Genomic DNA, 25,570 nt, shown 5'->3' with positions numbered 1-25,570 from the left:
TTCTCTTGTATGTTTCTTCTTCTTTATGAATATTTCCTACTTTACTATCTCCTTGCAAATATTCCCCCTCTTTCCTTGTAATTTTATATACTTATTTAATAAAAATAATTTTAAAAAAGACTTGAAACTTTGTAACTAAAATAGGAATTTGATTTAATTAACTTTATATAAATTATGGAATATATCATATAATTTAAAGTGTTTTGTGTTATGGACCTATTCTTTTGATTTCCTTGAAAAAAATTCACTCTTTTCTTTTTTTTTTTTTCTTGCTACAGGCCTGCCTCCAAGTGTTATGCAGATTGTAAAAACAAAAAAAACAACAACATTCAGCTATTTTGAATTTTCAGTTCAAGTCAAAGAAAGGATGACTGATGATCCTGATTCCCAAACCCTGGATTGTCATTCAGACTGAACTTTGGTAGGAAGGGCTTCCTAATGAAATGAATGAAACATTTAATATCATGCCTTTCACCAAGCAATCTATATAAATAAAAATGTAATGTTCATATGTGGGATTAACATAACTCAAAAACCAGTGGACGAATTGACATCAAATTTGGACACAATACACCTATCAGGCCAACAAGTGACCATCACTCATAAAAACACTGAAAAACACAGTGGAAGGGACTTTAAAAGCCAAAAATATACATTACGATGCATGCACAAAACCACACATATATACGCAAACACACATAATGGTAATGAATTGTGATATCTTTTGGACGACTCGGCTTTATGTAATTATATGATTGCTTTTAATGTATTTTATGTATTAATGTGTTTTATGGTGTGATGTTTTAAACTACTGTTTTTGAATCATGTTGTAAACCGGCCTGAGTCCCTCTCTAGAGGTCGAGAAGACCGGTATATAAAAGTTCTAAATAAATAAATAAATAAATAAATAAACACAAATATATACACACACACATATATATACACAAAACACATATACACAGACTGTGGTACAGCAATGAATGGCAGGGGACAGCTAGTTTACAATAATTTGAGAACAGAGTAGTGAAGTAACAAGAAAGGAATTAACACACTTCCTTCATTCAGCTTTTAGTGAATTCATATTCCCAGTAATCTTTACACTGTAACTAATGGTTCACTGCTATAAACTTTAAAAAAACAAGATGGACATAGATTCTGGATATTTATGTATTCAGTTTATTTGCTCTATTGGAATATGGTTTTATGGCAGTATTGTGTAGTATTGAGGACTCCCCCCGCCCAAGTGTACTTGCATTCAATGTTGAAGATGTCAGCTTTTCTTATATGAGAATTATGGAAACTTCTTTGCAATTTTAATGATATCCATGTATAAGCGCTCAGGTGCATCCATCCCCCAAATAAAGTCTAAATGTTGCCATTCAGGAATATGTTTTTCATAAATGAGATTACTAATCTGAGAAGACAACATTGCTGCATCTTTTGGAACTACAAACAAGTCTTGCCCGCCTGTCCAAATGGCAATTGGTATTTTTATATTTTCTATTTTGTAGATAGGAGGTGCTGTCTGGGGAGAAACAACAATAAAGGATTAGATCATTCTAGATTTTCAAACATATAACAACATAGCCATTTTTGCATGATTTAAATTTTCTCCTGGAAATCTTTGCAGCTGACAAATTGGGGAAAGGGAATATAACAAACTTTCCTTTTTGTTTGTACTTCTTATTCTCTGGTACCTAGAAAGAATAAGGGCCTGCGGTATTTGTTTACTCTGCATGCAATGGTCATTTGAATAGCTTCATGCAAAACTAGAAAAACAAGGGGCTGTATGAACTAATAACACAGGATATCTTTGAGCAATTTGACTTCTAATTAATAATTAGCTGGAGAGTGGAGAAAAATAGCACAATTTATCTGTATCAGGATCAATGGCTTATTGGGTTTACGACTCTCTACTTTTTCAGTTTTATTCATAAAGATTGACATTTGTCTACTGTTAGTACTTGCCTGCAGGCTGAGAAGGGCGGTATACAAATATAGTAAATAAATAAATAAATAGTTGTCAAAGGCTTTCATGGTCAGAATCACTTGGTTTTTGTAGGTTTTTTTGGGCTATATGGCCATGTTCTAGAGGCATTCTCTCCTGATGTTTCGCCTGCGCCTATGGCAAGCATCCTTAGAGGTAGTGAGGTCTGCTGGAACTAGGAAAAAGTGTTTATATATCTGTGGAATGACCAGGATGGGACAAAGAACTCTTGTCTGTTGGAGCCAGGTGTGAATGTTTCAACTGACCATCTTGATTAGCATTTGATGGCCTGGCAGTTGTTTGGTGTGGCTTGTTGGTGTCTGGGACAATCTTTTGTTGAGAGGTGATTAGATGTCCCTGATTGTTTCCTCTCTGTTGTTTTGCTGTTGTGATTTTTGAGTTTTTTTAATACTGGTAGTCAGATTTTGTTCATTTTCATGATGTGCTCCTTTCAGTTGAAATTGTCCACATGCTTGTGGATTTCAATGGCTTCTCTGTGTAGTCTGACATGGTGATTGTTAGAGTGGTCCAGCATTTCTGTGTTCTCAAATATTATGTTGTGTCCAGGTTGGTTCATCAGGTGCTCTGCTATGGCTGACTTCTCTGGCTGAAGTAGTCTGCAGTTCCTTTCATGTTCCTTGATTCGTGTTTTGGCACTGTGTTTGGTGGTCCCTATGTAGACTTGTCCACAGCTGCATGGTATACGGTAGACTCCTGCTAATCAAGGTGGTCAGTTGAAACATTGACACCTAGCTCCATTAGACAAGAGTTCTTTGTCCCACCCTGGTCAAACAGATATATAAACCCCTTTTCCTAGTTACAACAGACCTCTCTACCTCTGAGGATGCTTGCCATAGATGCAGGTGAGACGTCAGGAGAGAATGCCTCTAGCACATGGCCATATAGCCCGAAAAAACCTACAACAACCCAAATAAATAGTTGCAATCTTCATCAAGATCTCTGGGAGAAGGGTGAAGTCCAAGCCTATGTCTTCTTCCAGCACTTTCAATTCTTTGATTTGGATTTTCCCATCATTCATAGCATGAAAACAGTAATTTGGAAAAAGAAGATGCTGAAGGACTTCATCCCCACCAAAGTGATCCTGAGAAAGATTTACTGTTAATAGCCACGAGGTATTTTACCCAGTCCCATCCATCCCTTGGCAAAGCAGGCAGAAACAAACCATCTCATTCTCCATAGTGGCATGTAGGCTCTGTCTGTGTGGTCATTCATGAAACATGTCACCCAGTATGCAATCCCAGGACACTGAATGTAGTCCTCAGGAAAAAAAAATCCAGGATGGATGTGATGTTTTATTATTGGCTTGTTGCATGAGAAAGTACAATCTTGAGCATGAATCCTGTGGATCAATGGCTGATCTGAGTTTAAGCAGACTGCCTCTGAAATGCACCATGGGGACAAGGCTGTTTTCTACCAGTCAGAATCTCCATTAAACTTATGTATTTGTGCACATCCACAAATGCAGTGCGCCTATCGATTATTTGACAAATAACCTATTTTACAATCCTACCTGGTTATACTTTTCCATATTCTTCTCTGCACATCCATAGTCATATGCTCGAAATGACTTTGACCGATGGTTCTAGAAGGTATAGAACTGTGGTTAGAGTTGGATAATAATTAGAATTTCCAAGTAACTGAAGCAATGTTTGGATGTATTTTAAATGTTTAGAAATATTTCTTTCAGACATCAGGAAATTCTTATGAGGACAATCCTGGATTAACAAGACCTTCTGGAGTTTCTAGTATTTTCTGTGCAGAAATTCGGTTTCCTGTGCAGATAATACTTCATTTTGAAATAGATTTTTCATTCCTTGCTTTGAAAATGATATTAATGAATAATTACAACCCCAGGATTTACAGAAAGCTGAACATATTTAACTACATTAGACATGGTTTATTTTTTCTTCTCTATCTTTTTAATATCACAATTGCATGGAATTAAAAATACTAATTTTTCGAAAACTCAGTATACCTGACACCAATGAAGACCATTTTGTACAGAGGTTCCAGCGGGACTGTGTGCTGCATATATATCAAGCCGGCTCTGAAATAAAGCATTAAGTAATCATAATGTCTTAAGGAATAGCTTATATGGTTAATAAATATATTACCACAACATGGAAGACTAGGGATTAGGCCCTAATGTGGAGGCTGGTGTTCTTTTAGTAATTAACTAGCCATCCCCTGCCATGCGTTGCTGTGGCCCACTCTGGTGGTCATAGGGGTTCTGTGTGGGAGGTTTAGCCCAATTCTATCATTGGTGGGGTTCAGAATGCTCTGTGATTGTAGGTGAACTACAAATCTCAGCAACTACAACTCCCAAATGTCAAGATTCTATTTTCCCCAGACTCCACCAGTGTTCACATTTGGGCATATTGAGTATTCGTGTAGAGTTTGGTTCAGATCCATCATTGTTTGAGTCCACAGTGATCTCTGGATCTAGGTGAACTACAACTCCAAAACCAAAGGACACTGCCCACCAAACCCTTCCAGTATTTTCCGTTGGTCATGGGAGAACTGTGTGCCAAGCTTGGTTCAAATCCATCATTGGTGTGGTTCGGAATGTTCTTTGATTGTAGGTGAACTATACATCCCAGAAACTACAACTCCCAAATGACAAGATAATTTTTTTTAGTGAAGGACATACAATGGGTTGTTAGGTGTCTTGTGTCCAAATTTGGTGTCAATTCGTCCAGTGGTTTTTGAGTTCTGTTAATACCACAAATGAACATTACACGTTTATTTATATAGATAACTAGCAAACCCAGTTTACTTTGTGGAATTGGCATTGTAAGTAAATTGAATAAGTGAGTCTCTAGAAGGAGGCACTGTAGTGAAAACTAGGCTTCTACTTCCTTTGATTAGTCAAAATAAAAGTGAGGTACATTCAGGGTTACAGTGTACAACACTCTACTGCTGATATTCTTAAGTAAATGGTGGTCTTGTGTATTATCTTCTAGGCTGAAACTATGAGATGTTAAGATCTTTAGCCTGTGACTCCAGAAATCTAAATCCTTAGATCTGTTACAGTCACAGTGTCTGAAATAAATGGAATCTTAATATTAAATCGCAAACAAATCAGAGGAGTTACGATGTTCCAAGTTAAAGTATTATAGAGTGAATCTACAGTGTATAACTATTGCAGTTCCACATTATTTTTATTACAATGGTTTATTGCTATGCAATCAAGGGAGTTATAGTTTGGTGGAACATCTGCATAATGGTTTAGAAAGTGCTAAAGACCTTTTAAAACTATAATAAATAATATATTAAAACTTTATTTATAGGAAACTACAAATCATATGAATCCAAAGCATTGGTCATGATAGTTAAAGTGATGTCCAGCTACATTAATTCTACTGCATTGGTGCATCCATAGTCACTAGTTGCTCAATCCTTCCTGATTAGAATTAGAAACTCTGCATTTTGAAAAAAAAGGACACATGCCTGTTGTTTTTTAAACTGAAAATAGCATTCTATATACCTGCATTGAAAGCAAGTAACAGCAGTACCAGCAGATGGCGTTTTACCTAATATAATTCTATCTATCTATCTCTCCATCTATGATGTAAGCCAACGCTTCTTAAACTTTTCTACTAACAACTCCTTTTGGCCCAGGTATACAGGTATTTAAATAAATATATAAATAAAAAAATTGATAACAAATAGACATTTGCAAGGCTTGATAAACAGTTATTATTGATACTATTGAGACCCCTCTCTGTCCATAACTAGTTTTTGCTAAAAAATAAAGAGGGGGTACAGGGAGCGGAATCAGTGGAGAATAAATGATTATATTTTGAAGGACCCCAAAATTAAAGAAAAAATAGATTGGGAATATGAAATTATTTAAAAGAGAACTTAAAGGATGATATGGATGAAAGGAAGGTTAGGGTTGCAGGGAAAGCAGTAATAAGAGGTCAACTAAGTCAACAAAACACTATCTGGTTTAAAGGGAAAAATACAACTAGAGATTCTAATCAAGATTAGAGATAAAAAAGTATTAGAGTATAAATCAGACAAACGTAAAACATAACAAGATCTGATTAATTTAAAACGGTAATATGAATTGCTAATTACAAATGAAGTGGGAAGGAAAATAATGTATAAAAGACACAATTTCTTTGAAAATGCAAATAAACCAGAGAAATCGTTAGCATGGCAACTGAAGAATCACAAGAAACAGCAATTAATTATTAAAATAAAGAATAAAGGGGAAATGGTTACTGATATGCAACTCATTGCTGGAAGAAACATTAACAACCTCAGATATACAGATGACACTACTCTGATGGCCAATAGTGAGGAGGAGCTGAGGAGCCTTCTAATCAAGGTGAAAGATGAAAGCGCAAAAGCTGGGTTGCAGCTAAACATAAAAAAAACCAAGATCATAGCAACAAGAATGATTGACAACTGGAAAATAGAGGGAGAAAATGTGGAGGCCGTGACAGACTTTGTATTTCTAAGTGCAAAGATTACTGCAGATGCAGACTGTGACCAGGAAATCAGAAGACGCTTACTTCTTGGGAGGAGAGCAATGTCCAATCTCGATAAAATAGTAAAGAGTAGAGACATCAGACCTGCAACAAAGATCCACATAGTCAAAGCCATGGTATTCCCTGTAGTAACCTACGGATGTGAGAGCTGGACCTTAGGGAAGGCTGAGCGAAGGAAGATGGATGCTTTTGAACTCTGGTGTTGGAGGAAAGTTCTGAGAGTGCCTTGGACTGCGAGAAGATCCAACCAGTCCATCCTCCAGGAAATAAAGCCTGACTGCTCATTGGAGGGAAGGATACTAGAGACAAAGTTGAAGTACTTTGGCCACATCATGAGGAGACAGCAAAGCCTAGAGAAGACAATTATTGCTGGGGAAAGTGGAAGGTAAAAGGAAGAGGGGCCAACCAAGGGCAAGCTGGATGGATGGCATCCTCGAAGTGACTGGACTGACCTTGAAGGAGCTGGGGGTGGTGACGGCCAACAGGGAGCTCTGGCGTGGGCCGGTCAATGAGGTCACGAAGAGTCAGAGACGACTGAACGAATGAACAACAACAACATGCAACTCATTAATAAAATATTTGAAGATTGTTATAGGACTTTATATAAAAACACTCAGATAGAGACAACATTACAACATTGCATCCAATTTTTAACAAGGAAATGAGAACCTATAGGAAGTACTTAATTAAAGAAAAATAGCCTTGGATACTAAAAGGAAGAGAAGAGTTAGAGATATGACTGATTTCGCTACAACCAATTATATGATATTTTTTAAAAAGGCCGGGCCAAGATTTGTGCAAGCCCAAAAATTAAGTGCAATGCTATGGCAAGCAACGATAATATTAGGTACAGGTCTGTGGCTGTTCATTCCGGAGCCGATTAGAAGAAGTGATCTGGGTAATTGGTAGGAAGAATAAGGCCGTATTCGACAATGTGTAAGACTGAGTTAGAAATGGTCATTTTCAAAGACTTGTTGAAACCACCAGGTCTTCTTTCTTACATTCTGTATGCCATTAATTCACTTAATAATTTTTTAAAAAAAGAATCAAGTTTTAGTGGGGATTTAAAAAATGATATCTCTAAATGCAGAAATGTCTGTTAGAGCTCAATGTTTTCTGTCTTAAACTTTACCAAGGTCCCCAACTGCAGAGAAAATATCCCTTGTCTTCTGGCTTCATTTTAAACCTATTAAACCTAATCACAAGCCTTGCTCAATTTTCTTTTAAATGTCAGATAAAGAAGATTCTCACTTACCATGTTTAAATTTGGAGCGTTATATCCTGCCAGAAAAAACATTATGTTGGAAGATAATCGAGGGGAATAAACACAGATTTTTGTAAATAGCTTTCTTAAATATGTAGGGTACTGAAATGCTCCTTTGTTCCCGAATATAATCTGAAATACATAGCAAAGAAAAAGAATGTGGATGCTTGTAAGTGTGGTTTTCACCAAATTTCAGAATTTCCAACCATCATGTGTACTCCATTTCATTTCTGAACCTGGTTGTGAGGAATATTCTAGCTAATAATAACAACAACAACAACAACAACAACAACAACAACAAAAGTTTTTTAATATTCTGCCCCACTCCCTATGATATGCAGGGTGGCTTACAACATAAATAATACAATAAAGTGCAATACAGTAAAATACATAAAATGGAATAAACAATTCATAACACATCCAATTGATATAAAACACAAAATACGTCTACTAACAAGTAACAAAATTAACAATAAAAGTTATGAACATTAGATTATGAGCATTAGAATATACAGCTGTATATTCATGATTTTTTCTAATTGATTTTTTCTAAGTGTATACATTTTGTATGCATTTTTCTCAAGTAAACATTTTGTCAAATTTTACTTTTCACAAGAAAATATCTTGTGAAATATCTCTTTTTTGCATGAAAAATACATTTTTCATGCAAAAAAAGGAAAGTCCTCACTCTTTCCAGATAACAACTAGATTTCTTAAAATGCAAGGTATACGATGGGCAGGATTGTGCGTACAGATATTTTCTTGTGAAAAAACGCTCAGATCTTTAGCACCAGAACATGACTATCTGGAAACAATATTGTGTTGATGAAAAGCAATTGGCTAGCAAGTTTGTGTATTATTACAGACTTAGGCAACAACATGAACACATAGAGTTCTGAGCTGGCTTCCATATAATTCCATATAAGCTTATTTTCATATATTTAAAATTATGTGTTATAAGCTGTTTTGAGTTTGCTGCAAGAAAAAATTGGGAGCAATGTTTAACTTAGCACTATGGCTTTTGAATGTAGCATTCAATGGTTATAGAAGGAAGGCCCCAGAAAGACTTACGCGTAATGTTGTTTCAGAAAGCCATGCGAATATTGTGAGGGGGGTTGTAGCAAATGGGATTGCGGTTGGAGGTGCCAAGGCAAAAAAAACTTTGACCTTTTCAGCCAATTTTGGCCAAGTAGAGAATGCGATGAATCCTGAGAAAATCAAAGACACACTAAGGAAAGAAATGAACAGTTTTCTCAAATATTATATTGAAATTCTCCCACTGGTTAGCATAAAAAACAAACTGAGAACAGTTGGGATCACAGTAATAGAGAACACGAGGTGATACTGTATTACCTCTTGGTCCTATTTTCGGTAGTCTTCCCTTTTGGGATATCTAAATGAAATAAATGGCCATGCTTGGGAGTGATTGCAACCAGTATGGAGGGATTTCTGAGCAAAAATATTACTTTAAAAATAAACATGTTGCATATACACTAGGCCTGTTTGATCAAGAAAAAAATTGTTTCTAAAATCGATTTGTAATTGGGGTGTTTTTTTTGTTTCGATATTTAAAATATTTACAAAACTTTCCAAAAAAATGTTTTGTTATTTACGAAATTTCGTAAATATTTACAAAACATTTTGTAAGTGTGAATGTTGCAGTAATGGTCACCTTGATTAGCATTGAATGGCTTTCATTTCTCCCACCCTGGACATTTCATAGATAAACTCCATTTGCCTAGTTTCCAACAGACCTCTGAGGATGCCTGCCATAGATGTGGGCAAAATGTCAGGAGAGAATGCTTCTGGAACATGGTCATACACTCATACAGCCCTGAAAACTCACAGCAAAAGAGCCTGGATGGATGCAGCCTTCAATTTGTGGCAATCAGATGGTATTGGTCTCATCTCAGGCGGGCCACGGAGGCAGAGCCGGCGCCGCAGGAATCCCCTCCCCGGCTCCTGCGCTCCGGCTCCGGCTCCTGCGCCCTCCTCCTCCTCCTCCTCCTCCCAGCTGTGTTTCAGGAAGTGCCAGGAGGAGGAGGAGGAGGAGGAGGGCGCAGGAGCCGGAGCCGATTGGATGGCGCGCGGAGGCCGGTTGTAAGGGTGAGCGCGCGCGCGCGCCATCCAATCGGCTCCGGCTCCTGCGCCCTCCTCCTCCTCCTCCTCCCAGCTGTGTTGCAGGAAGTGCCAGGAGGAGGAGGAGGAGGAGGAGGGCGCAGGAGCCGGAGCCGATTGGATGGCGCGCGGAGGCCGATTGTAAGGGTGAGCGCGCGCGGGCCGGGCGCCCAATAGGCAGGGGCGGTGCTTGGCTCACTGGGTGTGCGCTCGCGCCGCCCCTTCGCCCCGCCCGCCCCATTTACAAAACGGGCGAAAGCTCGTAAATACTGTGGGAGTTGCCGTTTTGATATTTAAAAACCCTTCCGGGTTTGAAAATATGTTTTGTTATCGTACCGTAAATGCAAAAATTAACGAATGTTTTACGAATTACGAAATTAACGAACGAAACCGCACAGGCCTAATATACACCTCAACCTTTTCCCAGTCTGGGACTCAAGCAAAAGCTAATACAGAGATGGCAAAAAAATCATACAAAAATATGAGTAAAAATAGAATTTAAAAGCAGCTGAAAGGATAAAGACAGGTTGCTTACCTGTAACTGTATTTCTTCAAGTGGTCATCTGTGAATTCACAGAATTGGGTAAATTGGGTAATCTGTACCTGCACAGAGGACTGTTCAGAACTGTCTTAAATTACTAGGTAGAAACGTTTTGGCAATAACCCAACATCCTGAGACTATATAAGGCCTGGTTGCTGCCAAAATCCTTCAGTTCCTAGTCCACAGCTGCATGACCCCTGATGTGACATGGCCCCAGTTTAGGGAGGATGGGCAGGATTGTGCGAATTCACAAATGGCCACTTGAAGAATTACAGTTCCAGGTAAGCAACTTGTCCTTCCTCTTCATGGTCTCTGTGAATCACACAATTAGGTGATCAGCAAGCAAAAGTTATTTGAGGCGAGCATCATGATATGCAGCAGACCATTGCTTTTGGTACAAGATAAATAAGGTTTATTCCCCATAAATGCTGTACCAGTAACAAGAAGACTTCTGTAGAGTTCAGTGAGACAAAGTACAATGCACCATCTAACCCACATTTGGTTTGAATGGACCATCAATAAGCATGCATGAAAATGTTTTATAAGGTTGTACAAAACCAAGTTTTGAAAAGTGTCACCTGACTATTCCCAATAATTTGTGCATACAATCATACAAAAAGTGCTTAATGAGCATCACACAAAGAATAGTCATCAGAGGTTTGTGAAATGACTAAAATCCAAATATTAAGTCATTTCAGAGATTCGGATGGCCATTGCTTCAATTTGTAAAGATTCGGAGGGGTCCCATTCCGATGCGTTATCCGCATGTAATTGCTTTGGTAAGATTTATTTCATTAGTGGTAATGGGGAAAATTTCGAGGCTTGTTTCTCTGTCAGTTTTATAGCTATCAGAATGAAACGTGGCATTCTTGTAGGTAACTTTCATGACCTTAAACCTGCCAAGTTTCAGAACATTTTGGTCATTCACTGGTTTTTAGGAAAAATATTTACAAATTATAAAAACTTCAAGAGGCATCCCCTTGAATTTTGCACAATGAGACAAAATAAACAGGGCATCAGTCCAGCAGAATTTCAGATAGATTACTTCATCTATGGATTTTTAGGAATTTTAAAAAATTGTTACAATTAAATATTCAGAAAAAGACTAATGTCAGTAACATGCCTGCTGTTGAGCCTTCAGAATGTCCTACGAAATATAGGTGTTCTTGGGCAGTTTTCTTCAGGATGAAGTTGATGACGGCAGGAATATCATAGTATCCCATCTCATGAAAACTAGATAAAGAAATACACATAGGAATGTACAAACAGTCCCCAAATTATGAACACAATAGGTTTTTATAGGTTTGTTTTTTTAGGTTGAATTTGTTTGTAAGTTGGAACAAGTACTTTTAAAAGTGTAAGACCATCTGTGTGTGTGTGCATAGGGAAGGGTAACACCCCTGTGATCAGGCCCGTAGCCAGGATTTTGATTCGGGGGGGGGGGGGGGGCTGAGTCTGAGTGAAAGAGGGTCTACCCTAGCAAACCTTTTGTATCGTTACCCCAATACCCCCATGCATATGAGATATATTGAGCATGGTGATCAGATCATGATATGAATGAACATAACAGTTTAAACATAACAGTTTAAATAATGTACCACTAAGGCCTTTTCTCAGACCCCCCCGGCTACATGCCTGGCTGTAGTGTTTATTTTGCTGTCTGTGCCTCTGTTCAAAAGATTTCACCTCACTTTCGGTCCCTGTGAAAATTGGATTTGAAAATTTTAGCTTATTGTAGAAACAACAATTTGTGATAAAGATCCATTTGAGACACCTTTTTGCATGACGACTCTTTCAGGAATGAATTTTCCTTCTGAGAAGTAGATTTTTCTCACTTCTTGTTGCCTCACCCCCATTTTTAAGTAGGAGTCATTTGTAAGTTGGATATTTGCAACTTGGAGACTGCCTATATACATAAATGTTAATGGTGTCTTTGTTTGCAAAAAAAGATGTTGTAACACCCTACCACCTCATCACACAAGGGATTTTTGGCCCCTTACTCCTCTTTGGCCACGGATCCTGCCAAGCACCATCACATGACACAGGCCATGGTTCTACCTCATTGATGGCTGAAGGGGCAAGGAAGCGTCGCAAGATGCTTCCTCGCCAAACAGGGAAAGTGAATTTAGTTTTAGGTTGCTCCAATGGAGCTACTTACTGTTTTCGGCCTTTCCCCCATCTGGGGGAAACGGCAATGCTACAATGCACATTGCCACAGTTTTCCCTGTATGATAGGGGAGGGACAGTTCAACAACACACCTTGCCCTGAAGTTCATATGTGATGGGGGAAGGTGAGAAGGTGCACGGGCCACCACAAGGCACCACACATGCCTTCCATGCTGTCTGTGATTACTGGTAAAACAGAACAAAATGGGAGGGGGATCAATATGATGAAATCCATAAAGATTCGCTGAAAGAACAAAGTTTGTACTATAAACTTATGTAGAACAAGAGCTTATCTACATGGGCTTAACAGCCTGCATTCACTGTGTAGATGCTCATGGCTGTTCCCACAATGTTCTGGAAGTTCTGATCCTTATTTACAAGGTAAAGTGAATTAATCTTATTAGCCTCACATCAAGTATGGTTAGAGAATGAAACATGGCATACTTGTAAGTAACTTTCATGACCTTAAGCCTGCCAAGTTTCAAAACGTTCAGAGGTTGGTCAAATTTCTGAAACAAGTTGACAACTTCTATCCAGTGTGAACAATAGGGCTGTCCAATGCAGATGTCCACTATACACATAGGTTGTTGCCATGCCCTTTACCCTGCACTCATTAGTGCAGGCAAAAGAGATAGATTGTGCCCATGTTGTTGCTTTCACCACTCTTCTAATTTCTGGTCATTCAGGAGCATCTGCTGATGTCAGCATGATGTACTTACTATCGTGTTCTGAGCCCCTGGTATATGCCAGAATCATTGCTAATGCCAAAAACACATTTAATGAGATCTAACAGATTCATCTGTGTTGAATCTTTTCAGTGATGTAGAGGAATGGGTGTTCCTTACCACTTTGCTTTCACTGCATTTTCTCCTTAATAATAATCAGTGCTCGAAATTGTATTCTTGCTATCTTTTTAACATAACACTGGTCTAATGAAGGGAACCACAGCCTTGCAAGAGGGGATCATGGGGAAGTGGTCTATGATTACACTGGTCTGATGAATGGAAGCAGAACCTAGCAGGAGGGGATCATGGCAAAGTGTTTTATAATTACAATGGTCTAATGCAGTGGTTCTCAACCTGTGGGTCCCCAGGTGTTTTGCCTACAATTCCCAGAAATCCCAGCCAGTTTACCAGATGTTAGGATTTCTGGGAGTTGAAGGCCAAAACATCTGGGGACCCACAGGTTGAGAACCACTGGTCTAATGAAAGGAAGCATAGTCTTGTAAGAGGGGATCATGGCAAAGTGATTTATAATTACAATGGTCTAATGAAAGGAAGCACAGCCTTGTAAGAGGGAATCATGGCAAAGTGATTTATAAATTACATTGGTCCAATGAAGGAAAGCATAGCCTAGCAGGAGGAGATCATGGCAAAGTGGTTTATAATAACACTGGTATAATGGAAGGAAAGCATGGGAAAGACCTATAACAGTAAAGGTGTTTAAAAATTTCCAGGCTTCCCCTTCCCCCAAATTGGGATGAGATATACAGTAATCTTGGCTTTCAATATTGAAGTCTTCCCTGATTTAAGAAATAAGTAATATGGAGAAGGCAGAGAAAAGGATTCTCCGTGTGATGGTTCGAATGTAGACAACAACAGGGGAGGGGGAGGCGACCAAAGAGTGTGATGGGAAGACAAAACTGGAAATGGGACAATAGGGGATCAAAAGGTAAAATTCCCTTTGCGAGACAGACAGCCTGCCACACTTCTCAAGGTCCATGTGATGAGGTCCTTAGACACATAAAGCAATCCTTTTCACCAATGTGATGGTGGATATTAATATGGGTTTCCTTACCTAAATTCCCAGAACTTTTGTTCCTTGGTCGTCAGGGTCTTATGGTTTAAAGAATAGGTGTTGCCTCTGCTGTTCCCAAGCCAGACATCATAGCCAGCATCTGCTAAGATGAAACCCAAACTCTTTTGAGGTTGATTTGAAACCCAGTGAGAAGCATCTCCAATCAAAGCATGTTGCAAATATACGGTTGGCCGTGAGCCTACAAAAAACAACAAAAGAGAGATTTTTTAATTGCATTATTATGTTCCCACTCAAGAGCTCCAGTTTTCAGTGTGGTCAGGATACAATTCAATTACTAAAGCTTTAGCTAAAATTAGTATGTTTAAAAGTATGTGTTCTAAATTTGCTAACGAAACTTCATATTAAACACTAAATCACAATGTTCAGGAACTGTTACTTGAATGTGCCTTGCAAATTTCCTCTACTCATCTTGAAAATAGGACACTAAGCTTGTTCTTGAACTTCCAATACAAGATAGTTTTTGCTTTGAATGTGAACTTGGCTGTCTTCCTACTCTTCTGCCATCCGCTAAAGACCTTTTAATTGAATAAAGCTCTGGGTCATCAATTAGCTATGAAGAAGGTTTTTATTTTAAAACTGGAACATGCATGCCACACATTTATTCACATTGTTATGCTTTTATTTAGCTTTAACTTATGGTGCTTTAACAGAATAAATCATTTTTTTAAAATAGTTCATTTTCCTTGTTCCTCAGCCATATTTTGTTTTTATCTATGTTATAAAGCAGCTCAAGTACCATGTCATGAGAAAGAATTCTAAATAAACATATAATATGCACATAATTAGATAAATGTGAAATTGTTATATGTTCAAAAATATTGCATTGAGGATCTGCCTCAGTGCAGGACTCTCTGAAAGATTGCCATCAGCAGATTGTCAATTTATTGTCAATTTATTGAAAATTTATTAGGGAAAAGGCAGAACTACTTAATGGCTTCTTTGCCTCAGTCGAGAAGAGAGAATGCTTCTAGAACATGACCATATAGCACAACAACCCAGTGATTCCAGCAATGAAAGCCTTTGACAATATATCTTTATTCTTGATAGGCATGTCACTTGTTCAGCAGAGGATCTTTAACACTACTGTGCCCATTCAAAACCCTTAACACAGCCTTTCTCAACCTGGGGTCGGGAAAGGGTGTGTCAGAGGGGTCGCCAAAGACCATAAAAAACTCATATTTCTGATTGACTTAGGAACCCCTTTGGCAGAGAAGGCTGGATGTATGTGAACTACAACTCCAAAACTCAAGGTCAATGCCCACCAAACCTTTCCAGTATTTTTTGTTAGTCATGGGAGTTCTGTATGCCAAGTTTGGTTCAATTCCATCATTGCTGGAGTTTGGAATGCTCTTTGATTGTAGGTGAACTATAAATCACAGCAACTATAACTCCCAAATGACAAAATCAATCCCCCCAACACCACGGATATTCAAATTTGGACATATCAGGTATTTCTGCCAAATTTGGTGCAGTGAATGAAAATACATCCTGCATATCAGATATTTACATAACAACTTATAACAGTAACAAAATTACAGTGATGAGGTAGCAATGAAAATAATTTTATATTTGGGGGTCACCACAACATGAGAAATTGTATTAATGGGTTGTGGCATTAGAAAGGCTGAGAGCCACTGCCTTAACACATCTTCCCTGGGGCTTATCTTTGTGTCTTTTTCCTCACTAGGCTTCTTGCAAAGAATCAGTGACATATATTCACTGTCAACAATGTATAGATGTTCTAAGAAATGAATTACAATATAGTAAACTAGCAAATCATGGTTGGGTATGGGAGAATTGGGCATTTCTTCGCTTCTATAGCATTACCTTTGTTTGTATCATTATGTCTTCCATGAGGTATTCGGATGACTGTAAGGATATATCCATCTTCTGTCTCCACATGATGTTCTTCACTGGGGTATCCGTAAAGTTGGATAATCTCAGTCTGCAAATCACAGTAGGCTTGTTTATATGGATCCTTTCTATACCAAAAGGAAGCAATCATTTTGAGAGAAGATTGGAACTAGCATTTATAGAAGCCAGAGAAAAATAGCACTATTCATATGGTACAAGTTAGATGAGTTACAAGAATTCCAATGCAAGTGGCCACTAATATTTAGCAGAATTTAAGTGAGAACATGGTCACTGTAATGAATTCTCTACCTTTCTAGGCCAGGGAAAGCCCAGTAAGTAGGCCCAGGAAGTAGGCCCAGGAAGTTCAGCAGCCATTTTAAAGAGATGGTGAAGGAGGTAGCCATCTTAGAGCACCTAGTTCCTAGAGTGGGCGGAGCTTAGGAGCAGCCTAGAGGGAATGTGGGAAGCTGTGTAATCGGCTTGGAGAGAGTGGACAGAGCTTAACTGGAGGGAAGAGAAAAAAAAAGCCTTGAAGTAGGTGTGTTTTTAAATCTGACAAGTCAGATAGGTTTTGATGATTGAAGAGACAGGAACTGGTGTCTGAAGAGTTAGGTTTTGAGGAGTTTTTGAAGAAGAAGAGTTAGTGAAGCCAGGAGTTGGTCAGTTAGTATAGATAGATAGCTGTTAGGGAGAATAGCTAGTCTACTAGAGAATAGACAGATCCAAAGGAAAGGATTATCTGGAGTTTAAAGAAGTCTAGACAGAGGGAAGACTGCTAGATTCTTGTAAGGGAGTGGAGAGTTGTTTTGAAACTAAGCCTTGAACTGTTCTTTGAAGTAACCACACATTTTTACTCATTTATGCAACCGTTAAGATTAAGTGCCTATTTTGTCAAAGTTCTCACAAACAAACAGCTTTGTTCCTTGTTAAACTACAACTGTCTCTAGAGTGCCTCTATGTGAAATAGTTCCATAGCAGTATAGAACAACAGAGTTGTAAGAAATGGTGGCAGCGTTTATTTAAAAAGAATCTCAGTGTTATTTTACCTCAGAGTTCAAAGCCCTGAGTGAGAATCCAGCACAGCACAGCTTGCCTAAAGCCTCTTGCCAAATCAGAAGCTTAATGTTCCTTAAAGTGTGGTGGTTGGCAGTGATTACAGAACTTTGACTCAGAAAATAAGTGTGTTGATGGCAAAGTTTCAGCAGCCTCCAAGCACTTAATTGAATTTATTTAATAATCTTTTACATTTGGTGGCGTACTGGTGGGATCGCTTTACATTTTTGGTGAGGCAGCGGTGAGATCTCCAAATAAAGGAGGATCCTCTTAGCCTGATAGAGATGCCCTCCTTCTTTAATCCCCATATCGCGTTATATATTTGGCTGACAGCATTTGGGATCGTATAAATATTCTTTACAATTGGTGGATCAGCAGTGTGATAGTTTAACACCCCAATTTTTTTTACAGTCATCCTCTTAGGAAATATATCATACATTCCAAGGTGTGTCTAGTCCTTGCCCTGCTCCCCCCACCCCCAAAAAAGCATACTTTTTAATGGTGCCATCTAGGTAAAGGTGTGCAAAAAAATTGAATGAGTCAGAATTCGTAAGAAAATTGGAAGTTTTGTAAGTTGGAAGCCATTCCGAAGAGTTTTGGCCAACACCAAAAACTTAAGAATCGAAACTCATACTTTTTAGTTTTAGTTTTGTAAATCTCAGAAGGCTTCCAAAGTCAGGTTCATTCAGTGCAAGGCAAGAAAGCAAGTTAAACTAGTGAAAGGAAGCATAAAAAAAAATCTACCCGCCTCCTTTGCCATTACTCTCCCTGTAAATTAATGGCTTTTCTGCATGAAAACTTAATGGCTTCTCAGTGTGAAGACAGGACACATTACATTTTAGGAACAGCTGTCATGTATCATGTTCTGCAGTTGATGGTAGTTGGTAGTGGTAGGCCTAGCAGTTGGTGATGGAAGAGTTAATGTAAGATTTAGTTCTAAAGGGTTGAGTAATCTGTAAGTAAGAGTTCATGGGTAAAGCAATTAAGGGTGGAGGCATGCAACAGATAGATTGCAGCTGGGTATTCCTGGAAATAATGAGCTAGCCTTGGGACTGATCTTTGGGAGAAAAGTATTTGTCTTATCTTGGTAGTAGATGCTGCTGGTTTTCCCCCAGGTTTGTGGATTTTCAGTATCCTGACCTGTCTCCTGAACCTTTGGAAACCTGCAACCTAGAATCTTTGGCCTGGCTTTAGACTATGGCATAGACTCTTGATTTGTTTATTGAACTCTCCGTGTTTGACCACTGGACTAGACCTTTTGACTACGGAGTTATCTTGAACCTGCAACAGTGTTTGCTGTTTTTGTTTTATATTCTGTGGCTGAATGCAATCTTTAGGTTTTATATTTTGGACTATTAAAACAGCCAGAAAGTGCTGTTTTAATTAAACCGCTTGATACAAACTGGGTATTTATTTGGTTCATCTCTATCTGAATAAGGCAGAGTCCTGGCACTGTGACAACAGTCCAGAACTTGGGAAATGTAGTTTGGGAAGGAGAAAAGCCCTATGCCAAAGTATTCAACAGGCTCTGGACTAAATTACATTTCTCAGTATGCATCAGAATCAGAAAGCACCAATGAGGAGACGGGAGATAGATTTGTCCCTCCCTAAACAGTCAGTTTTTATCAAAACTTTTTTTAAAAAAATCCCTAAAATCAATAGATGTATAAGTATTTCTGAAAGTGGGAGGAATGATCCCCTGCTATCTTGTGACATTGAATACAAAATTCAAGGAGCCAGCTCTTGTAGTTTTTTTTAAAATGTTTATAACAACTTATCAAAAATCTGTGGATAAGTGTGACGTTATGAAATTTCATGGGCTATCAATAGTAAATAGCTCAATAGCTTTAAAAATGAGGAGTATAGGAGCCCCTGAAGTTTCCCCAATTATAGTAATTTAATTATGTGCACGCAGTGAGCCATATGCCTGTGAGAAACTACATTTCCCAGAATGCAATGCCCAGCATCAGGCTGCAGCAGTCAGTCTAATAATAATAAATAAAATTATTGAATCTGCAGAGGACCTAAGTAAGGAATAGTATAAGTCTGTGGTAAGTTAAAATTATGTGTCATATAGATAGACTGAGATTCAAAGAGATTGCTGCTGTTACTTTGGGGGGATAAATTGTCTAAACTTAAAAAAAAACCAAAAATCTGTAAATGTGTGAATCTTCCTGAAACATCTGGGAGTTGATGCCCTGGTTATCTTGTGCATTGTAAATTAAATTCAAGAAGATAGGTCGTGTAGTTTTTTTTTTAAAAAAAAAGTTGTTTATAAAAAACCTTTGAAAATTCACTAAAAATCCATAAATAAGTGAAACATTCTGAAATTTGGCACGCTAAGAGTGGTAAATGTGTTCTACCATTGTTGCAAGTTTCACTCCAAGTTTCCTCAGTACTTTTGAGCCATTTTTAATAGATCACATATGCCTACTTGGTGTTCACTTCAATAGGCAAGAATATATATATATATATATATATATATATATGTGTGTGTGTGTGTGTGTGTGTGTGTGTGTGCCTTATTTTGCTACTTGGATAATATGGAAATCATGAACTACTTATACTTGTTCTGCATGGAAGATGGACAAATGTAGTGCAGAAGTAAAGTAATGCAACTAACAATGGAAAAATTGGCTGATATTTCAATCTTAATTTAGAAGACCCAGTAGCAACCCAGTGAGGGATAATAACGTACTCAGTCATTGGCTGATCAAATGCATATTTTGCACCAGATATAAAGAATAAAGCAGGCTGGTATGTGCATTTCAGTCAAGGTTACTTGAGAGACTATATGATCCTGTTGGAGTTCTAAGATCTCAGGGGAAGGCTGCTCACACTGACTGTATGAATGACTTCTGCCCTTTATGATACCGTTTAGCAAAAGGTTACTTGTCAAATCTGTATTTAACTTACAACATTTAAAAAGCACTCTGGATTCACATTATATTTGACAGCAGGTTCTTCAGAAGTGTAGCGTCCTCTTAAACTGACAATTCCTTGCCACAAACATACTGCTATTATGACAATCCACACCTTCATCCTAGATGAAATTATGCAGTTAATGGGACATTTAAACAGAGATAGGTACAAAAGATAAAAAACAAAGGTTAATTATGATTATGTTGAAAATAGTGTTCACATTTACATTGCATTACTACACCAAAAGAATTATAGGAATGAATGTCCTACCCTTTAAGATTCAGGGAAGAGGGAGAAGCAGCTGAAAATCCCAGTTGTAAAAAAGTTTCCCCAGATGATAACCTCCAGATGTTTTAAGATACTGTTCCCATCAGACAATATTTATGGAAGAAGGTAGATGCAGTCCAAAATATGGGAATGAGGTACCATATTGGGAAAGTCTATACCAGAGCTACCTGTGCGGATCTTAAGAGGGTTTTTATCTGTCTAAAGGAGAAAACATATTTCTCAAGAGAGAGTGCACTCACCTAAAGTATGGCTCTTGTTCCTTCAAACTGTTTTGCTCACAGCTAATGAAGAGACAGTTTTGTTAATTTGAAGCTTCGGTTTTTAAATAAAATCAAATTTTCCAGAAGTTGGAGTTTTGGAGTTGATTGTATTCAAGGCTTTCCAGAAAGAAATGGAAACAAAGGCAAATTCTCAGAAGCATTTATAAAAGCAAGTCAAGTATTGCAAAAACCTAGCCAGTAGTAAAGATGTTGTAGGTGGAATTCTAATTACTCAAATGGCAAGTAGGGCAATCATAGTCATTTGTCAAGTATCCAAATAATTTCATAACTACTCCTTTGTGGCCCAGGTAGCATGTTTACAAGAATATCAGCCATATTCTCCTGCTATTTCCATAGAATAAATTCCTTTTAAAATTAAGATATCTATTCTAATCAAACATGGAGCTTAACACTAAGGGGTTGCTTGGAGGGTAGACTTGTATTCATGACTGAACTCCATATTTTGTGCTGGAAATGACATCATAGAGGTTGCCCTCCAGAATGATGCACAGTCTAAAAGGAAAAATACAGCAGTTTAGATCAGGGGTCCTCAAACTAAGGCCCGGGGGGCGGATGTGGCCCTCCAAGGTAATTTACCCGGCCCTCGCTCAGGGTCAACCTAAGTCTGAAACTACTTGAAAGCACACAACAACAATCTTATCTCATCAGCCAAAAGCAGGCCCACACTTCCCACTAAAATACTAATAAGTTTATATTTGTTAAAATTGTTCTTCATTTTAATTGTTTTATTGTTTTAAAGTGTTTTTTGCACTACAAATAAGATATGTGCAGTGTGCATAGGAATTCATTCATGTTTTTTTCAAATTATAATCTGGCCCTCCAACAATTTTGGGACTATGACCTGGCCCTCTGTTTGAGGACTCCTGGTTTAGATAGAAGAGCAGTACTAATACTCAGATGATGGAAGATAGCTTACTGGGTGATGTTGAGCATCAACCCCCTCTCCGGGTCAAAATTATCAATAAAATATAGTTGAAGCCATTGCTGGAAGAGCTGCAGAGAGCAGGAGCCCGGAGTCCCATGGGAATCGATTCTGCAAATGAGGTTATGGAGGAACAGCAGCAGCTACCAGCAACCTAGACACAATCGATATTCCCCTTTTATTACAAAATAACAAAATTATTATTACAATAATAAACATACACTATGTTGTGTTATCCTCTATATTTGATTCTTTATTTCTTTTTCCCCCCTCCTGTGTCTTTCTCTTTTTGCGTATTGCAACCTCTCTGCATCCCAACTAACCCCTTCGCCAACCCTCACTCCCCAGGTGGTGCTGAACATCAACAGTTCTTGAGAAAGGCAAAGTTCAGTCTTGTGGTTTTTTCAGGGAGCTGAGACATGGGGCATGGGTTGTGGGGACTTCCTCTACCTCATATCAGGTCACTGATATTTTTAGATGCTGAAAAAGCATTTGACAATGTTTATTGGTTGTTTATGTGAGCTATCAGGGAAAAGATGAAGTTTGGGCTAAATTTCCAAAGATGATATTTACAATGAATAAAGCGCCCAAATTCTGCTTAATAGGGAACTGGCTAAGTCTGGTAAATTACAGAAAATAACTAGATAAGGTTGTCCTCTCTACCCATTATTATTTTTTACTGGTGGTAGAGGTTTTGAACAATGGCAGAAGAATGGAAGAATATATTAAAGGAGTAAGGATAAAAGGTGAAAAGTTATAAGTGGAAATCTTTTGCAGTTGGCCTAGTGATTTTCTTAGAGGATCCTCTATACACAAGTGTGAGTCTGAACCCTATCTTGAATGAATGTGGAAATATGTCATGGTAAAAAAAAAAAATAGCAAGGAGAAAACAATGATGTTGACAAAGAATTTGATGAAATCAGAATAAAAAGATCTTATCTGAGAAATTAGGTATCTATCACAGTTGTTCTGAAATTTAGGAATTGCATCTAAGTATGGGATGTTCCTTTCTCTCTGCAAGAAAGTGATTGGAAGAGAACGTACAAAATGAGTGACCTCCTTACTCAGTTTAAGAGGGAGTAATTGGGAATGGTGGTGTAATACAAATTCAGTTACAAGGAACTTTACTTTGAAGAATGGAATCCAACTACAGGTGTTTAAAAGGAAGTCAGAATACTTGTGGGTGTTTCCATGTACAATTAAGGTATAGAATGGGAGGGGGAAGCTTTTTGTACATTTTGCAAGCATTATGTATAATACTGAGGTGGTTTGAAGAAATGTGTACATTTTTTTTAAACGAACACCAAACCTGCAAGCAGACAAAAAAAGTCAAAATAACTCATAGGACAAAATAAAAAACATTTTCTTAATGTAAAAGACATACTTTGTTGTACTGCCACTTTCCAAGAAATGCCTTACCAAAAAGAAGGGTCATTTCATCTGATTATTTTTGTTTCTACTGTTGCATGCTGTTGGGTTTTCAGTTATACTGGATCATTCACTAAATTAATGAACCTTACTTACTTACTTAGGCGATCCTTCGTTGTTTGAGTAAGATTGTCTTCCAAGATCGGTGTACTGGCAGTGGGTCCGTACATGACTGTGGAGCCCTATTCTTGATCTGCATCTTTTCCTGCAGTGGGGGCATTGGTTTCCAGGTGGAAGGTGGCCCCAGTGGGGGTTGGCTTGATGTGCCTTCCTCTTGGCATGTTTCTCTCTTTCACCCACCATGCGTGTCTCTTCAATTTCTACAGCACTCCTGGTCACAGCTGACCTCCAGCTGGAGCGCTCAAGGGCCAGGGCTTCCCAGTTCTCAGTGTCTATGCCAGAGTTTTAAAAGTTGGCTTTGAGCCCATCTTTAAATCTTTTTTCCTGTACACCAGCATTCCGTTTCCGTTCTTGAGTTCGGAGTAGAGCAACTGATTTGGGAGACGGTGGTCGGGCATCCGGACAGCGTGGCTGGTCCAGCGGAGTTGATGGCAGAAGACAATTGCTTCAGTGCTGGTGGTCTTGCTTCTTCCAGCATGCTGACATTTATCTGCTTGTCTTCCCAAGAGATTTGCAGGATTTTTCAGAGACAACACTGGTGGAATCATTCTAGGAGTTGCATGTGACGTCTATAGATAGCCCATGTCTCACAGGGTTGGGAGGACAATAGCTTTATAAACAAGCACCTTGGTATCCCTACGGATGTTTCTGAATACTCTCTGCTTCATTTGGAAAAATGCTGCCTTTACTGCTGTTAGAACTGGGTTTCACAGTACTGTTATGGTGTACATCTATATCAGTGGATAGGATGAATACAAACCAATTTTTCTTTTCAGCTGCTGTTACCTTCTACCAATAAGCAAAAGATTATTTCATTTTGAAAGTTCTATCTAGTGGGTATAAATGGTTAGAAATTGAAGTGTTCATAGTAATTTAATTCTTGAGAGCCCCTAATGTGGTAATAAAACAAGCTATATGATTTCAGAGAAGTAAAAGTAATTTTAAAAGTAATAAAAATATTTTTAAAGTATGCACTAAATGAGGTTACTGCCTATGTGAAAATGCCCAACTTACAGAAATGTTATAATAAATGCGGGAATTTTGCAAGAGTCTGCAATAAAAGCCAGCAGAGGCAATGCAATGAAAAAGACTCTGCCAGTCTTGTATTACAGAGTGAATTAAGTGACCAAAGCAGTGAAGCTATAGAGGATTTCTTTATTGAAATGCTTCACAAGGAGGACACATCAAATGAGGAACATTTTTCTTGGTAGCAGTGGAATAGTAATATTTAAGTTATACACTGTTGATTATACATCCCAATAATTTTCCCCTTAGTGTTTTGCTTTTCAGGACTGTTCCTGGAGTTATTTAGGCAATGATTCAGAAAATTGCACTGGATAGACGCATCAGCTATAAGTTTTTAATGTGGTTATGATTTCTGTGGGTGAGCAGATGAAGATTGATAGAGGACATATATTCTATATCTCAAAAACCTGGTGCTATTTTTGGAAGCAGCAGGTAAAATGCACCCAAAAACAGGACGAACATTTTAGGTACCAAATGTGTGGGGGCCAGTTTTACCAACCATTGAATAATGAGACCAGACATACAATGTTGAGTTAGGTAAGGACCAGTTTATCTGACCTATATAGAATCATAGAGTTTGAAGAGACCTCATGGGACATCCAGTCCAACCCCTGCCATGAAGCAGGAAAATTACATTCAAAGCACCCCCCACCAGATGGCCATCCAGCCTCTGTTTAAAAACCTCCAAAGAAAGAGCCTCCACCACACTGCAAGGCAGAGAGTTTCACTGCTGAACAGCTCTCACAGTCAGGAAGTTCTTCCTAATGTTCAGATGAAATTTTCTTTCTTGTAGTTTGAAGCCATTGTTCCATGTCCTAGTCCCCAGGGTAGCAGAAAACAAGCTTGCTCCCTCCTCCCTATGACTTCCTCTCACATCCTTATACATGGCTATCCTGTCTCCTCTCAGACTTCTCTTCTTCAGGCTAAACATGCCCAGGACTTTAAGTCGCTCCTTTGATCCTATTTAACTTACTTGGATCTGAAAGGGTCAAGAACAGGCATGTAGTCGGGGGGGGGGGGGCTCGGGGGGCTTCAGCCCCCCCCCCCCAAATTCTCATGGTGGTTCGCGAAAAGGCCTTACTGGTGCATTACTTAAACTGTTATGTTTATTCATATCATGATCTGATCACCATACTCAATATATCCCATATGCATGGGGGTATTGGGGTAATGATACAAAAGGTTTGCTAGGGTAGACCCTCTTTCACTCAGACTCAGTCCCTCCCCGAAACTCACCCCCCCGAAACCCCCCCTGAAAAAAA

At 38.5% G+C, this 25,570-nt stretch overlaps 1 protein-coding gene across 2 annotated transcripts; it reads right to left on the bottom strand.

Annotated features, from left to right (window-relative positions):
* Positions 1–1,039: 1,039 nt before the first annotated feature.
* On the bottom strand, positions 1,040–20,932 carry LOC132771119 (lysosomal acid lipase/cholesteryl ester hydrolase-like). Of its 2 annotated transcripts, XM_060768765.2 has the most exons (10): positions 20,771–20,932; positions 20,238–20,364; positions 16,242–16,359; positions 14,394–14,592; positions 11,554–11,663; positions 8,843–8,979; positions 7,763–7,903; positions 3,984–4,055; positions 3,519–3,590; positions 1,043–1,525 (listed from the first exon to the last, which is right to left on the bottom strand). In XM_060768765.2, exons 2-10 carry the CDS (start codon positions 20,361–20,363, stop codon positions 1,292–1,294), a joined length of 1,209 nt encoding a protein of 402 aa, XP_060624748.2. In that variant the 5' UTR covers position 20,364; positions 20,771–20,932; the 3' UTR covers positions 1,043–1,291. The 2 variants fall into 2 exon arrangements, with proteins under 2 accessions (XP_067321822.1, XP_060624748.2); XM_067465721.1 differs by lacking the exon at positions 20,771–20,932 and having other exon boundaries at positions 1,040–1,525; positions 16,242–16,396; positions 20,238–20,323.
* Between the last annotated feature and the right edge of the window lie 4,638 nt (positions 20,933–25,570).

The sequence above is a fragment of the Anolis sagrei genome, chromosome 3 (genome assembly GCF_037176765.1).
Source record: "Anolis sagrei isolate rAnoSag1 chromosome 3, rAnoSag1.mat, whole genome shotgun sequence".
Lineage (NCBI taxonomy): Eukaryota > Metazoa > Chordata > Lepidosauria > Squamata > Dactyloidae > Anolis > Anolis sagrei.
Note: the sequence above shows the minus strand (reverse complement) of the source record. Positions and strands in the feature narration are given on the sequence as shown.

What these genes read in the sequence shown, in the direction of transcription:
- LOC132771119 (XM_060768765.2), bottom strand. Translation starts at nt 20,363, where the DNA reads ATGAAGGTGTGGATTGTCATAATAGCAGTATGTTTGTGGCAAGGAATT. An exon ending in ACATAATGATACAAACAAAG is followed by an intron (nt 14,593 to 16,241) that starts GTAATGCTATAG and finishes TGTTTTTTGTAG; the next exon opens with GCTCACGGCCAACCGTATAT. An exon ending in TTCTGAAGGCTCAACAGCAG is followed by an intron (nt 8,980 to 11,553) that starts GCATGTTACTGA and finishes TGATTTTCTCAG; the next exon opens with GATTCATCGCATTCTCTACT.